This window comes from Atta colombica, unplaced genomic scaffold (assembly GCF_001594045.1).
Source record: "Atta colombica isolate Treedump-2 unplaced genomic scaffold, Acol1.0 scaffold252, whole genome shotgun sequence".
NCBI classification, from domain to species: domain Eukaryota; kingdom Metazoa; phylum Arthropoda; class Insecta; order Hymenoptera; family Formicidae; genus Atta; species Atta colombica.
In genome coordinates, this window is record NW_017259351.1 from 988,916 (window position 1) to 1,004,069 (window position 15,154).

The window sequence follows — 15,154 nt, forward strand, 5'->3', positions numbered from 1 at the left end:
TGTAGTGAATATTTCTACTCTCGTGGTCCAATCATGGTGAATTTAGCTAAAAATTTTCAAGAGGCTTGCCGCTATTGAATGATCTACAGAGAACCTTGTTGAAATATTTTATTTCGAAAATATTAAATATTTTATTTCAAAAAATATTAATTTTTTAGTGTAAAAAACTAAAAAATTGAGTTTTTTTTGTTAATAAAGCTGCAGTTATAATAACTACTATTTTGTTAATTTTTATTTAATCTTTATTTAATCTTTTATAGAGGTTCATTCTATTGTGACAAGTTTTTTGAACATTTCTAGTTAAAATTCATCGTGATTGCCACCGAAAGAGATATCACTGCATCGACGAGAATGCAGATAATGTGAATTATGTGAATTTGGAAGATGTAATAAGATTCATTTAAGTAATAAGATTCATTTGTAATAAGATTTTTTATTCTCTTTCTCTTTTTTTTTGATAGCATATTATGCGCAAACGAACGATCTTGAACTTGATCCAAAGTACATTTAATTCTCTTCCTCTTGTGACTCTCATTTGGGAAGTTTACTTCGCGAGCTTATTTCATCATAAGCGGTGAGATTAATGGGACTTTGATGACAAGTAAGAGTAACTAATCGAAGGTGTCACGCGAGCCATTTTGATATTAATATATACGACCTAAAACATTATTTGAATGCTACTAATTAAGGTCGTTTTGACGCTTAAATATAATTAATGTCACATTTAAGATGTTATCCGCGATTTTGATCGATCTTACTGTTTTATATTTTTATTACTTTCGCAAGACGATACAAAAAATTTGTTTCCTTTCAAATGCGAGAAATAAATAGACGAATTTTTCTAAATTAAAATACTTATGTACAAGTAAATTAATTTGTACAAATAAATAAATTAATTTTATTCTCCCTGGTGACGTTTAGTCGAAAATAGAAAAAGCACAAATACAATATTTTTTTTCACAGCATTCTTTGAAACTTATCGAAAATATTTCAATTCGAATTTAACAAATTTCTTAGCAAAATTCAAATCCTATTAATCACTCACGGAAAATCTTGAAATAGTTCAAAACAGCATTCACATGACACATTTCATTATACTTATATAATTGCACGTTCCTAAAATACTAGCTTTCGGGAAAATCAACGAAAGAGAATCGCTCTTAGGAATCTAATTCACTTCGAAAGCTTTAACTTGGATGCCCACACTATGAGAAATGCCCGCGCAGGAAAATCGTACAGTCGCGCTCTTAATCTTGTGAATGGTTTTCCTCGCGTTGTGTGCATTCTTCATAGAGTGAGCTACATGAGTCGTTGAAACGTACGCTGTCGAATTTCACACTCATCCTGGGCCGTTACTTACATGCACGTACTTCAACGAGTTAGTGATTTATTTTTGTGCGCGGAAGAAAAGCAGGAACATTATGAGCTCGCAAGTTTGATATTTCCCGATAAAATTACTCTACAGTGTATAACAAGAAAAAGATCTTTCTTCATATTTTATGCACTTAATTATGAGGAGCGGAAATTATTCGCAGCTACTACGTATAATAAAATTAATAAAATTATGTAAATGTTTTGCTAGCTTCTCTCTTAAAGATGAAATCTTTTTATAAATTTATCTTACAGGTATCTTATTTGATATACATTTTATGAATATCTTAAAATTCATTACATCGATTTTAATTTAGTAAAAAGTCATTTAAATTACATTTAGTTTATAAGGAAAACTTTCATGAGACTTCTATATTCATATTTCAGAACAGTATGATGTTATTTATTTTTGAAGCAGCTTATAAAACGTTTGGAAAGAGTATTAAGCATTATATCACAGATAATTCATGTTACTTGAAAGCTTGCAATACAATTTAAAACATAAGATTTTGAAAGCTATATTTGTTTCAACGAATGCTTTTAAGCAATGTAAGTTATTTAAGATATAATTGCATAAAGAATTTGTGCAGTATAACATCAGGTAGAATATTGAATACATAAATACTTCCTTTGTAAAATGTACGTTCTTCATATATAAATATATTCATATATAAATATACATTTTTTAATATTATATTTTAATATGAATAAATAAGTAAATATATATTGCTCCTTTTATTAAATAATCTTAAAAGACTGGATAAAATAAACTACAAGCAAAAGTTGTGTTTCGAGCAGTTTTGTTACAACACGTAACAATAACGCTGAAAATAAATATAATGAATCATCAAGAATAGAAAGTTTAATCGATACAAGCTGCTTCGCAACAAAAAAGATTAATAAAGTTAAAGCTAACAGAAATGTTCGTGTAAATTTAAACAATCACGCAATGGTCTATTTCTCAATATAACTACATACATGTTTGCAAATCACGTGCGTCAGGCACGTCAGAGGAAAATTGTTAATTAACAATTTTGTTAAGTAATTTATGACTTACATAAAGTGATCTAAGAACTTCAGTTTATAATAAAGGAAAGAACTTGCTAACGAGAAGAGACATGTTAATAGCTCAAGTGATAAATTAGGCAAAAGTACCGCAATTATTAAGTAATCTGCACAGCAATTAATTGAGGATACAATAAATCCTTTACTTGCATCGACTTTCACTTAAGATATTATTAAAATTAAATTAATTAAAATAAAATTCAATCGTAGTTGGATATAAAAGACTTAGTTTATTATTTTTATTCTTCAAACTAATTATTTTTTACAATATTAATGAATATTAATAATTATATTTATTGTATTTATTATTTTTTGTAGTACAATAACTATTTATAATATTTTAATATATCTTTTAGCAAAAATGAAATTTGATAATTATAGGCGCGATAATTATATTGCGAAAATTTTTTGACACATTTTGACAAATTTTTGAAACACATATTTTTATAGAGATTTTATTCAGTCACAACTATAATTTATTTCCAGGAACGAATTCAGCTCGTTACGTATTTCTGAATGTATAATTCTTCGATGCATTGGAGTGCAAGTAAAAAAAAAGGAATGTTTCCTAGCTATTGTTGATTATTGTTCATTGAACAAAGTACACGATAAAATTGTAAATTCTTTCTCCAAATTATCGAAGTTTCATTATTTCCTCAAACTCCTAATTTTTAATAATAGATATCAATCCTTATTACAAGTGCAATCGAAAAAATTGAAATATGTAATTAATTCTTAGTATATACATATAATTGGATCATTCCTGTATGTTCTTTTTATTTTTGAAAAACTAAGAGCATCAAGTAATTAGTTACAACATTTATATTACAATTTTTTGTAAAGAAATCTTACAAATACTTTCTAAAGATGTTAAAGTATATGTAAGATTTACTTAATTTTGTATGATGAAAATTATTCCGGAATAACCATCGTAAGTAATAAAGGACCAGAAAATCATCGTGTATGTACTAAGTTAATTAAATCCCTGCAAAATGAGAATGTTCAGTGGCATCAATGGATCGAAACATAGTAGCGTGCCTTAAGATTCAAGAGCCTTTAAGAGTCAAGGTTAGTCGACAAGTGAAAGACAATCAAATGCCTTTTCAAGGACGAGCGTTCTTCCGGCGTTGCTCCTTCGGTCAGGAGCAACTATTTCCAGAAGAAAAGTGACCATTCCGTGCTGCGATCATTAATATTCATGCTTGCAGCACTTGCCGGCGGTGTGTGTAGCCAGCACGAATTAAAACCAGGCTGGCACAGCTAAATAATAAGCATGCATGCGATGAAGTGATCCGCGTTATTAACATAGACCTTGCCCTAGCGATCTTGCCGTGCTTCTTCCAGTCGATGAGACAACTAGGGTGCTGGGGCCACCCACGATCCAAGCGGGCGAGCGGTTGAAGGGGAGACGTCGTTCGAAATTACTCGCGGTCACGCCAGCACTCCTCGACAAAACCTGCCAGAAGCACTCTACGCTTGTGCCCTTCTCTTCTCTAACCGTTGTAGTAGTAGCACGTGTTCTGCCGAAATTGCGATATTCCTGCATGCCACAGTTCTCGTTTCGATCGACATCTCTCAGCGATGCATCTTCGCGTTCATCCCCATATGTTAATGGGAGAAAGATTACGATAGTGTAAGTAATGATTAGGGAATTATTTCGAAGACAAATTTACTACACTCTTTATCTTTTGTTTTAAACAGTTGCTCTATTTTCTATTTTATGCTAATTTTAATAATAGCTTATTACATGCAAATATACTGTAATAAGTATTATGAGTTATTAAAATATAAATTTTAATATTAACTTATAATATAAAAATAATGTTAGGTGTTTTTATGAAAAGAATTGATCACATTAATATGGAAAGTCAAGATACATTTTATAATACATATATAATAAAAGAATTAATAATTGGTATGAATTTACTGTGTAAAAATATATCATGAATAATGTAAAGATTTCGTTTTATACTTTGAGTAGTGAAACGAATATGTAATGAATTTGTATCGAATTCCTGATGTTACGTAAAATAATCAAACCTGTAAATCTCATCTTGATTCAATTCCTTTCTTTAACCGACGTATAAAAAAATTTAATGGACCTTTGTGTAATGGAAATGCAACGCGTTAGATGCATGGTTTATTACTCTTACCGTCTTTTGTACCGCGCGCATTTCTCACCTCCTTACTACAACGTGAAGTAACCGGATTATACTAAAACGAATCAGTTACGTACCGCAGTAAAGGCACGTTCTTTACTTCTCCTTGCATTCGAATGGGATCGAAATACTATACGGAAATACATGACGGGCTAAATTTGCATGCTCAAGTGCTTGGAAATTAATGGCCATGACTGAACGAATTTCTTCCCAAAAATACATACGATGTGTTGCTAAAATTCTTAGGCTTCGGAATTCCTTATCTAATTTTATCTTTACTTAACAAAGATTATCAATGTTTACTACATTACAAGAAAATTTTGTCAATCGAGTTTTAGAAAGAAAAATAAATAACATCATCTTCTATTTAATTTGAAATTTATTTTAATGACATCTTATTCAATTTGAGATTTAGTTACAAATTAGATAGTAATATTGTTTAAAATTATTAACATTTTTAAAGATGACAATTACTGCTTTAGTTTCGAGAAATGAATAATGTTTTTAAATAAAATAAAAAAAAATTCTTCTTAAAATAATCCTTTCTTACTAATTAAATATAATGACCCTCTTAATCTTTTCAGACTGAATTTCATTATGAAAACTATTTTTAAGTTTTTAAGCTCTTGAGTATTCCACAAGCTATAATTATTCTAAAAAAATATCACGTTTTGTGCGCGCGCGCGCGCGTGTGTGTGTGTGTGTGTGTGTGTGTGATATCGGTTACGTTGATTGTAGGAAAATGTTGCAATGAGAACTTTTTATTTTTTGCATTTTATTATTTTAATTATTAAAACATTAATAAATTCAAGTTAAATATTACTACTAAAAATATTCAAAATAACAAAATTATAACTTGCGTATATATTTTTTATTCTATTATTTGTTACTACATGATAACTCCATTAATAATTGTATCGTTATCTTTTTGCATAATTATTTTCGTGAAACCAAAATTCATTTGTTCAAAAATGTAAAACAAATGCGAGAAAAATACATATTACTCATTTACATATTTATTATGCAAATACTGGGAAAAGTTCATTCGTACAATATTCTCTGTATGATAATACAGTTACGATAAATTTATTACATTATTAAATTTACACGGAACATAAATCTTTTATAATTTAATTTATGCTACAGTAGTCATTATTAAATGTATATGTGACGATTAAACTTTTGAAAACATTAATGATGTTTGTAGTCTTACTAATTTTGATTTTATTTCTATATTTATTTGTATAATGCATATCATGAGTATAATTCCAATATAGGGAACGGTTTCATCATTCGTCAAACAAAACCTATCAAAATAGAAGTGAAGCGCACTTTAACCTATATCTCGTTTGAAAACGGTGAAAATTTCCTGCTGAAATATGCGGAGCTTTAAATTTTGTGCGCTTAAATGACTGAAAGCAAATTGGTGAGAATGAATGAATACCAAGCCGTATAAATCCTTGCAGAGAGATATGAAGTTACTGGCTCGTCGCGAAAAATCTGATTTTTGCTCGTGACGTTTGTAATAACGAATACATAAAGCCCGTCTGTGTGCAAAATTAGTGACGTCACGATTTCGTTATTTCTAACCGATATTTATAGTAATTTATACACGAAAATATGTAACGTTGACATATGATTTTGCGATTGCGGAGATTCTCTTTTCTGTTGTCATAAGCGATATTATAAATATTATTAATATCATTTAATGGTAAGTGGAGAAGTGTATTTTTGCCTTGTTAGCAAATATCTCTATAAATATCATTAATTGTTATAAAAAATAAATAAAAAACATTGTTTAAAAAAATAGAAATAAGATACAATTTTGATATCGTACGAAAAAATATGATTGGTTTACATTTTACGATAGATTAATCTTTTGTTGGTTGTATATTTTCAATTTTAATGTGAAAAATTTTTTGAAATTTAACTAAATTCGTAGAATTGTGTAGAAACAAGTTCTCTTCATAAAAAATAATAAGTTTTTCGAGAAATATGTAAACGTGTCGCTAAATGCATTTGCATACGCAATGCGCGTTTACCTTTTTTGCGACGAGAGATATTCATTATTTCATGTGAGGTACTGTGGTGAAGCCCAACTCCCGTGGACACACTAACTTCTTTGCGTCGTTGGCAGAACTGCACAATTTGCACGTTGTGCTCGTTAACGCAAAGAGTAACCGCGATATCCGGGAAACCGCTATAAAAACAGCGTCAACGCTATAAAATATTGAGTCAGGTGTGCGCGATTGCGAAATAAAAATAAATACGAGAAAACTTCGTGTCGATGCCTGCGATTCAGTCTGTCCTGCAACAATGGCGGGAACGTGAGTTCCCGGCGCTATCAGCTGGAAACTGGTAACGGTCTCGCTCACTAAGAACGCGAGTATCTCGCGGAATTCGGGACATAAACGCGTTGCGCGCGAGCATCGTCATTTTTCACATTATATAGAGAACGGAAACTTACGACATTACACGAAAGCCGTAAAAGAGTAACGCCATTCAGTAGGAAAGATAATGGGAGGAGTTATTAAGACTGTGAGTTTAACAAGAATACGACACGCTCTGCATATAATACGCGAGAGTTCCTTATTGTTACTTCCTTTTTCTTGAATTTAAAAGATAAACACAACAGAATTGTAAAGGTAAAATAATAATAATAGAACAAATATTACTACTAATTGAGAAAAATAAATTTAATTTTTCGATAATGTCCTTTCAATAACATTTAAATACTTGATATATTTAAAATGTAAAATAAAAGTATATAAAAAATAAAATACAATTAAAACGATAAATTTATATATAAATTGTATATCTCAACTATTAGAAAAGATATTTATTGAACGAATTATTGACAAAATAGAATAAAAAAAATGAAATTGAAATGAAGTTGAAATTTTCGATAAGAATAATTCAAATTTCTTTATATTTCTCTGTAATGTAATCATCTTTATAACTTTAATATACTTATAAAAGTTATACTTTAGAACTGATCCTCTTTTTAGGAAAGAAATATCAAACTTTCTTTTAGCGTATTCCGTATGACAAGATTGTTTAAGCATAGAAGATCGTAACTTACGACTTAGCTGCGAAGACTTCGCGGAATATCATCGCGGAAGCAGCTGAAGGAATTCGAAGTGCAAACGCGGTGAAAGCAACCATTTTTCACTCACCGTTTAAAGAGAAGATGACACTGCCACTGAGCATACTGCGAAGAGGGTAAAGTGCCCCGAACCCAACAACGACACTTTCGTGGCGCATATATGCCGTGCTAGTAAATCGTTTAATGCGAGATTCGCCCGGAACGACCATTTAAGCGGCCGAAGGACGATCTCGGCACGTTCCACCATGTTTGCACTTAGGTGAAGCTGCACCTTGATTTTATCATACCGATGTATTCTGGCGCGGTGCTGATCGCCATTCGGCCGGATGTCAAGGATACGAGAGCGGAAAATGGGATTATTTAAGGTGTAATTAAAACGGGATACTCATGTGCCATCCGTTGCAAAATTAAGGAGAGATCTCCACTGACCATTAGAAATTTATTGATTACGGTCGTGAACTTCCACTAAATACAGCATCCAGTTATATTACATGGGTCTTTGTTAATTTTGTGGAACTTGTAGTTACAGTTTGTGCTAACTCAATCTCGAAACCAGCAAATTATTTGGTCGAAGTCATTATTTAACTCTGGTACAGTGATATGAGATGCTTATTGAGTGAGCGCGAAACTCTATCAACGTAGAAGTTGCATAATATTCTATTAAATGTTTAATAACTAACTGTTCGTATAAAATAAAATTCTAAAGTCATATTATGAAGTAAAATTTTTAGTAAATTCAAATTTTATTATAAAACAATTTTAACAAAATTCAAAAGAAATAAAATCTTTATAATTAAATCATTAATATAATAAATCAAGAGCATGAAAATTTATGCTAAATGTTTTATACGTAAACAATTTTATAAATTTATATCTTATAATAATAACATATAGATTATGTTTCGACTTTTCTGTTATACATTATCCATACAGTATTTTAAATTAAAATTAAAAAGGTTACATCACAATTAATTTCACATCAAACAAAATTTGATTACATTTCGACCGCTTATGTTGCTAGCTTGTCAATTTGATTCTTTTGAATTGATCATCTTCAGTTTTCATGCAATTAATGCCGTAATTTTTCTTATCCGTATAAATAACCATCCCATTATAAATTGTATCGATATGAGACATATAACTGCAAATAGACGAATTTTCATCCGTCGTAGGTTTTCATGCTGCTGACTTATTATTATTGATTTAACAGAATTATTGAAAGAGTTTAATCAGGAAAAATACTCGTATATTCTGTACTGCAGTGCAGAAAGCAAATTTCACTTCGGATTTTTTTAGCAATCTATCTTTGTCGACAATTCCACCCAAAATACACATACACGCGCGCACGTACAATCACGATGAAGCTGCGTGCCGCAGAAAATGTGGGACGCGTCCAGGCATGCTCTGAAAACTGCATTGACGAGCGTTCACATCGGGATGTTATGGACGTAGTCTTTAATTGACCGATCGCACTTTTGCCTCGTTCAATTCGGTCGGCGTGTACCATATTGCCGAAATCGAGATCGTGGATCGAGATCGGGTCAGTTGTCCCGAGTTTATGAGACCACGCATCGGGATTTTCTATTTTTAAAAAATTGCCATTTGTTTTCGTGTTTTCTCCGCATCTCCACTTCTTCCTCATTTCAGTTCCGCGTTTGTAAAGACGTGCATCGGGAACGAAACGCATCTTCTACCGTTGACGAGTTTAAAATAAGATCACGTGTAGACGTGCGATGTAATCTATATGAAACGTGCCGGGATAAGCAAATGGCCTGCTAACGATTGAAACGAAAGTCTGGTGCAATTCTGAACCATGTGTTTTATCTTAGAATTCAAATTCTAACATAATATTGCGATTACAAAAAATACACTGTACTGCGATCTTAGAAGATAAATAATTTAACTTTTTTATATTTTTTAATATTATTTTTATTATCTAAATGTATCACATTGAATTTTTAAAAGAAAATTTAATTGTAACTTGCTCTTTAAATGAAATTTTAATTTTATCAAGTAAAAATCTTTTGGATTAAATATTTTAATTAATATTACATTTAATTCTATAGTCATTGATTTATTACTGATATATGGATCCAAACTGCATATATGTTTCTATACACATTTACATTATATATGTATTGATCTTTTGTCGTTTGTTTTAAATATTTACACATTTAATTACATCACACCTCTGTTTGCGTTTAGCTCGCAGCAGACCTTTAACCTTTCAAACTGATTTCGTAATCAATGGTCTTTTTTTTTATTTTTATATCGTTCAATTTTATTGTTTCGTATTTAACTTCCCCGTTTTACTCTTTCGATCTCATATTTCTATCTTTACGATTGTTTTTATTTATTATTGCGCATTTATTTTCTCGGATGTGTTAATTAATTTTTTTCATTTTGTTTCGTTTGTTTATTGCAATGCCAGAAAAACAGAAGAGTGGATGCATTTTCTGCACATTATGTTAGAGTCGGCGAAAACCGTTTCCGACTATAAGTTTGATAGACGTGACTAAATGGCGGTTAGCTTCGACGTCATCTTTATAACTGCAGCTATTCCAACGCCGTCGCCGTAGCATGTATTTAATTGGTGATTAAACTGAATAAGAGTCCATTGGCTAAATTCAATACAGATGATTCGCGGTGTTATAACATTCTCAACGCCTTGATTATTATAAATAATCTCCCCCTTCTTTTATCATATTATGCGTTATCACCACGTGACATCATAACTGGCAATATCTCAGTCTCTAACGTGACTTGGAAGTTTAGTTTCATTTCGTCTTGCAATTTATAGCCCTTGGAATTTTAAATTTATATATACATTTCTTTTGTGAAACTTAAGTCCTCTGATTTCATATACTTTATCTTTTGAACTATCTATTTGTTGCTCTTTAATTAGAGTTTTATTATTAATTTATTGAGCTATAAATTAACAATACAGCTAATTCAGAGCTTTACTGTATTTAATATATATTATATTAATTATAATATAATACAGTTATATAATAATAAGTATATTTCAAATACAATTCCAGTCAATCAATAATTATCTTTTAAAATTTATTTGACTTTTAATTTTTGATAAAATAATTTTGACTTTAACAATAATTTATTTACTTGTATAATTTATTTATTTATTATATATAAGTGAATAAATTATTTAACAATTAATTAATTAATCTTTATTCAGTAAAAAACAACTAATTAATTTTTATACTCGCATTAACTCTAAAAAGTATTTCTATTGTTGATCAAATAATGTACATTTTGTTCGATAATTGTATACACAAAGATAGTATTTTTGTGGACGTCAATATTATTTATGTAAATGCGAAAATTGTAAGGAATAAATTTTTAGCATTCGAATTCTTTCTCGTATGAAATGCATTATATGCAGTGTCAATATTTTCAATGGTTGCAGCTAGCGAATTCAGCTGTATTAGCTAACACGTTTGCATAATCAACAAACTGGTCCACCACAATGATCTATAGAATCAAATAGCGCTGCAATGAACTTTTGATTTTGTTTTTGTTCGGGCTATATAACTTGAAAATTATTACATAGTTAGAATTACAAGCAGAAGTTCGAAATTCTATTACTTATAGCAAATTTGCATTTTGTTGTTTCGATTTTCGAAGATTAATTTTTTTCTTTTGATTAACGGGAAAAATCTCACTTTTTTAATCGACACCTCAGTATTAGCGAGATCAAAGTGTTTAAAAGCGAACGCTACTCAATTTCCTTTTCTCGTGTACTTTGAAGATGAGGGCGGTAATTGAGTGCATGCAAACGCTATGTAACGTATAGCGTCTAATTAACAGCTAAATTCGCGATCGATGCGAGACTCCGCCCCTCCGGAGTTTTCAACTTATTTACAAATTGTGCAATGACCTATAATTAGTAATATTAATTCCATCTACTGCGTTAGCGAAATAAAACCGCGCTGAATGATAAGTCTTTAAGTTTCGTTCGAACGTCTTATATGATTATGTCAGAAATATCGCTCTAAAATTTTTACTCATCTAATGAACGATAAATGGATTTTATATGGATTATATATACATGCGTTATATCTTTACAACTATACGCTTTGTGTTCGTATAATTAGAACACGACAATCAGCAAAGTAACATTTTCTCGTTATGAAATAAGCACTTGCGATTTAACGATCACAAGTCTTTCTCTTAGTACACGCGTACATTACATACATATCTAGAATGAAATGAATTACTCTTCTAGAAAAAATATCGAGAAATAAGATATTTCGAGATATTTGAAAAAACAGTGATATTTGATTAGAATATAATTGCCATATAGCACAGATCATTACAATATTGTACCAATATTACAATATTCAGCAAACACTGCAATAATATTGCTATGTATTTCTGTGCTGTATAAGTCTCTTTGTGTAATACATTTACTACGAAGTGTTTAATTACTGTTAACTATTTTAACTATTGAAGTGAGACAAAGTGAAGACAGAATGTCCCTTCGCGTTATTTTTGCAAAGACTTACCAGTACGTAGACCGCGAACGGCATAACAAGCACCGCTACGAGGAGATCGGCGACCGCCAAACTGACGATAAAGTAGTTAGTGACAGTCTGCAATGCTCGTTCTCTCACTACCGCTAGGATGACGAGCACGTTACCGAAGAGCGTCAAACACGGCACGATCACGAGTATCAGAGCCCACCAGCTGTTCGCGTTAGACTTCTCATCGACGCCGGCAGTCCCGCACTCGCCCGGCCTAACGGTTCCTCCGGCGACTATCGACGACGTGCAATTAACGCTACTGAGATTCAGATCTGTGCCGCCGTCGTAGTAGGCCGTCAGATTCACGAGAACACTGTAGTTCAATCGATTGATGTAATCACTCAGGTCGTCGAAAGCGAAGAGGTCGGATACGCTACCAGTATAGTTGTCAACGCTCGTAGAGTACGACGACGTGGAGTCTGCGAACGACGAGGAGGCGGACAGAGTCGAGAAGGTGGCGGTCGTCGAGTCATTGAACCAACCGGATCCGTCGCCATCAACGTCACTATCATTCCCTGCAAGAGCATCGCCCAGAAAGTCCGCCATCTTCTCCTCTTGCACGATCGTGGCGACAACATCGATGGCGTTTGTAGCCACTTCTCCTCCAGGCGGCTCGTCTAGATGCCGATGCTCGCGGATCAGCGAAAGGTTTCGAAGGATCGACCTCACGAACGATTCATTCACTCTTGCCATCACAATCGATCTCCGTACTCGACCTTACCACCACGGTCAGGCACTGACACCAATCACGAGATTTTTGAACATCTCGCCCGGGATTTCATCTTCTTGCCTATGCTCGACATTTCCAAGTTAACTTATCTTCTGGGCTACGATCACATTTCCTGTCTTCTGTTTCCCTTCCTTTTTTCTTTCCACTCTGCCGTTTCCTTTCTCTTCTCTGGATTCTTTTTCTTCGTCTAGGTAGCAAGTACGATAAGACTTCTTGATCCTCTTTACGAACAAGAAGAGGTACTGTTTCTAACCGGCCCTTTGGCCGGTAGCACAGTTTTCCAGGATTCCCAGCTTAGACACGTATCAGTTGAATCCTTCCTCCAGAATTTCTGTAATGGAGGAAAGGTTGGTGGTCACTATCAGCGCTCGCTTTAACGGGAAAACATGTAACCGGGACAAAAGTTTGTTTTCAAATTTCGCTCGGAAAATTGCCCAACAGAAATTTTCCACTTGTAAAACGTGACCTAGAATCGATACCGTGTTCTCGACCTGTATGTACATACGCAATGTAAACTAAGCATTCCTAACTTTTCAGTTTAAATTTTTATGAAGGCGCGGGTTAAACGTGTGTGTTCTCAATTTTAATTGCAAATGCAGTAGTTAGTCGGTTATTCGTTATTTAATTGGTATCGGAATTTAATAAAAGTTTTAACTAAATTTTTCTTTCAGATTATTGTTAAAAACTAAATTATTATTGTTGACTAAATTCTTTTATCATTTATTACTTTGTTTCATTAGTCATTATTTGGAAATTACTAATTATAAATTAACTTTTAAAAAAGTGTCGTTTGAATATAGATACAACAAGGTTTTATTATTTAACTATTCTAGGAATTCGCGCAGAGTCCTTAATTTTTAAGTTTTAATAAAATTATAACTATTACGAAAGCTTTTTATTTTTTTTTTGTCGTAATTTTCTTTATAATAATGTGCCCAAGATTGCCGCCGTATCCATTACCGCGTCCTCAAACACTCTCGCCAAGTAGAACAAACGCGCTCTATTACTCCGCTCGTGATCGCACGGTGATTTTAATCCCGATCAAACTTTCCAAGCGAGACGATAAATTTACGCAAGGAAGTCGCCCGGACTATCGAGTGTCTCCTCTCTAATGAAACGTGGAAGGAAAAACTCGCGCAAGGTCCCATCTGCGCGTACCAACATTCGAGACGAGTGTCTCGTGGTGCAATCTCGGAATTAAACAAAAGCTCACGATTGTTCCCATCCGTCCGCCCACGGATCGCTCGAAATGGAACGCCGTTGCATTCTCGGTATAGGCGAAAGATCGAAGGTATATGCAGAGAGAAAAGTTGGATGACAGTTGGACAGGCATTATATGGTGTTTCTTTTCTGGCACGTGCGCTCGATGAGGATGTGAGAAATGTAGAGACAAAATCAGAAGCAAGAGAGAGATGTATATGTGTGTGTGTGTGTGTGTGTGTGTGTGTGGTGTGTGTGTGTGTGTGTGTGTGTGTGTGTGTGTGTGTGTGTGTGTGTGTGTGTGTGTGTGTGAGGGAGGGAGAGAGAGAGAGAGAGGGAGAGAGAACGAGCAGAGGATAGGCCTCGAAAGATTTCAACACAGCCGTAGGTAAACCCTCTTAAGGACAGAAATCATCTCCTTATCCCACGGGACCTTCCTCCGTCGATTCGATCTCTGCTCTATGTAGAGCCTAGAGTAGAAAAGCGAAGTGCTACCGGTATATGTGTATATCGCTTGGCAATATCTTTCAGACTGTAAATTCCTCAGAGTATCGCAGTCTACTGGCTGTAAAGTTCACGGGATATATATGTAGCGCATAATAGCATCCGGTATCCGCTATCTGAATTCTCCCGGCCATGGAGAGTTGGCGGTGTTCATGTAAGCTGAGGGTGAGGAGGGAAGGGAGTCCGATGCAAGCAGGGGGAAGGTGGTTCGCACACGGTTAGCGGGGAAAACGGGAACAAAGCGGCTCTGGAGCTGTGGAGGCTCCTGTTAAAAGCCTATGTCGGTCTCTTTCCTTCATTCGTCGGACGACGGATCTATCCATTCTTTATCGACGGCCATTCGTGCCCACGCTTGCGAAAATTGAATTCCATTGTGGCAGCTATTGCAGGCGACCGCGGCGAGTCGTCCGTTTAATGCATTAAGCGCAGCGAATATGCGAGCCGACCGTGTGTCAGCTTGTACTGTTTTGGGTTG

General features: G+C 33.4%; 1 protein-coding gene across 1 annotated transcript; it reads right to left on the minus strand.

Annotated features, from left to right (window-relative positions):
• Positions 1 to 3,736: 3,736 nt before the first annotated feature.
• On the minus strand, positions 3,737 to 12,938 carry LOC108688987. Its single transcript, XM_018195560.1, has 3 exons — positions 12,228 to 12,938; positions 4,673 to 4,725; positions 3,737 to 3,956 (listed from the first exon to the last, which is right to left on the minus strand). The coding sequence occupies exons 1-3, from the start codon at positions 12,936 to 12,938 to the stop codon at positions 3,737 to 3,739; spliced, it is 984 nt and encodes a 327-aa protein (XP_018051049.1).
• Between the last annotated feature and the right edge of the window lie 2,216 nt (positions 12,939 to 15,154).

What these genes read in the sequence shown, in the direction of transcription:
- LOC108688987 (XM_018195560.1), bottom strand. Translation starts at nt 12,938, where the DNA reads ATGGCAAGAGTGAATGAATCGTTCGTGAGGTCGATCCTTCGAAACCTT. An exon ending in CGTTCGCGGTCTACGTACTG is followed by an intron (nt 4,726 to 12,227) that starts GTAAGTCTTTGC and finishes ATTTCCGTATAG; the next exon opens with TATTTCGATCCCATTCGAAT. An exon ending in AAGAACGTGCCTTTACTGCG is followed by an intron (nt 3,957 to 4,672) that starts GTACGTAACTGA and finishes CAATTTCGGCAG; the next exon opens with AACACGTGCTACTACTACAA.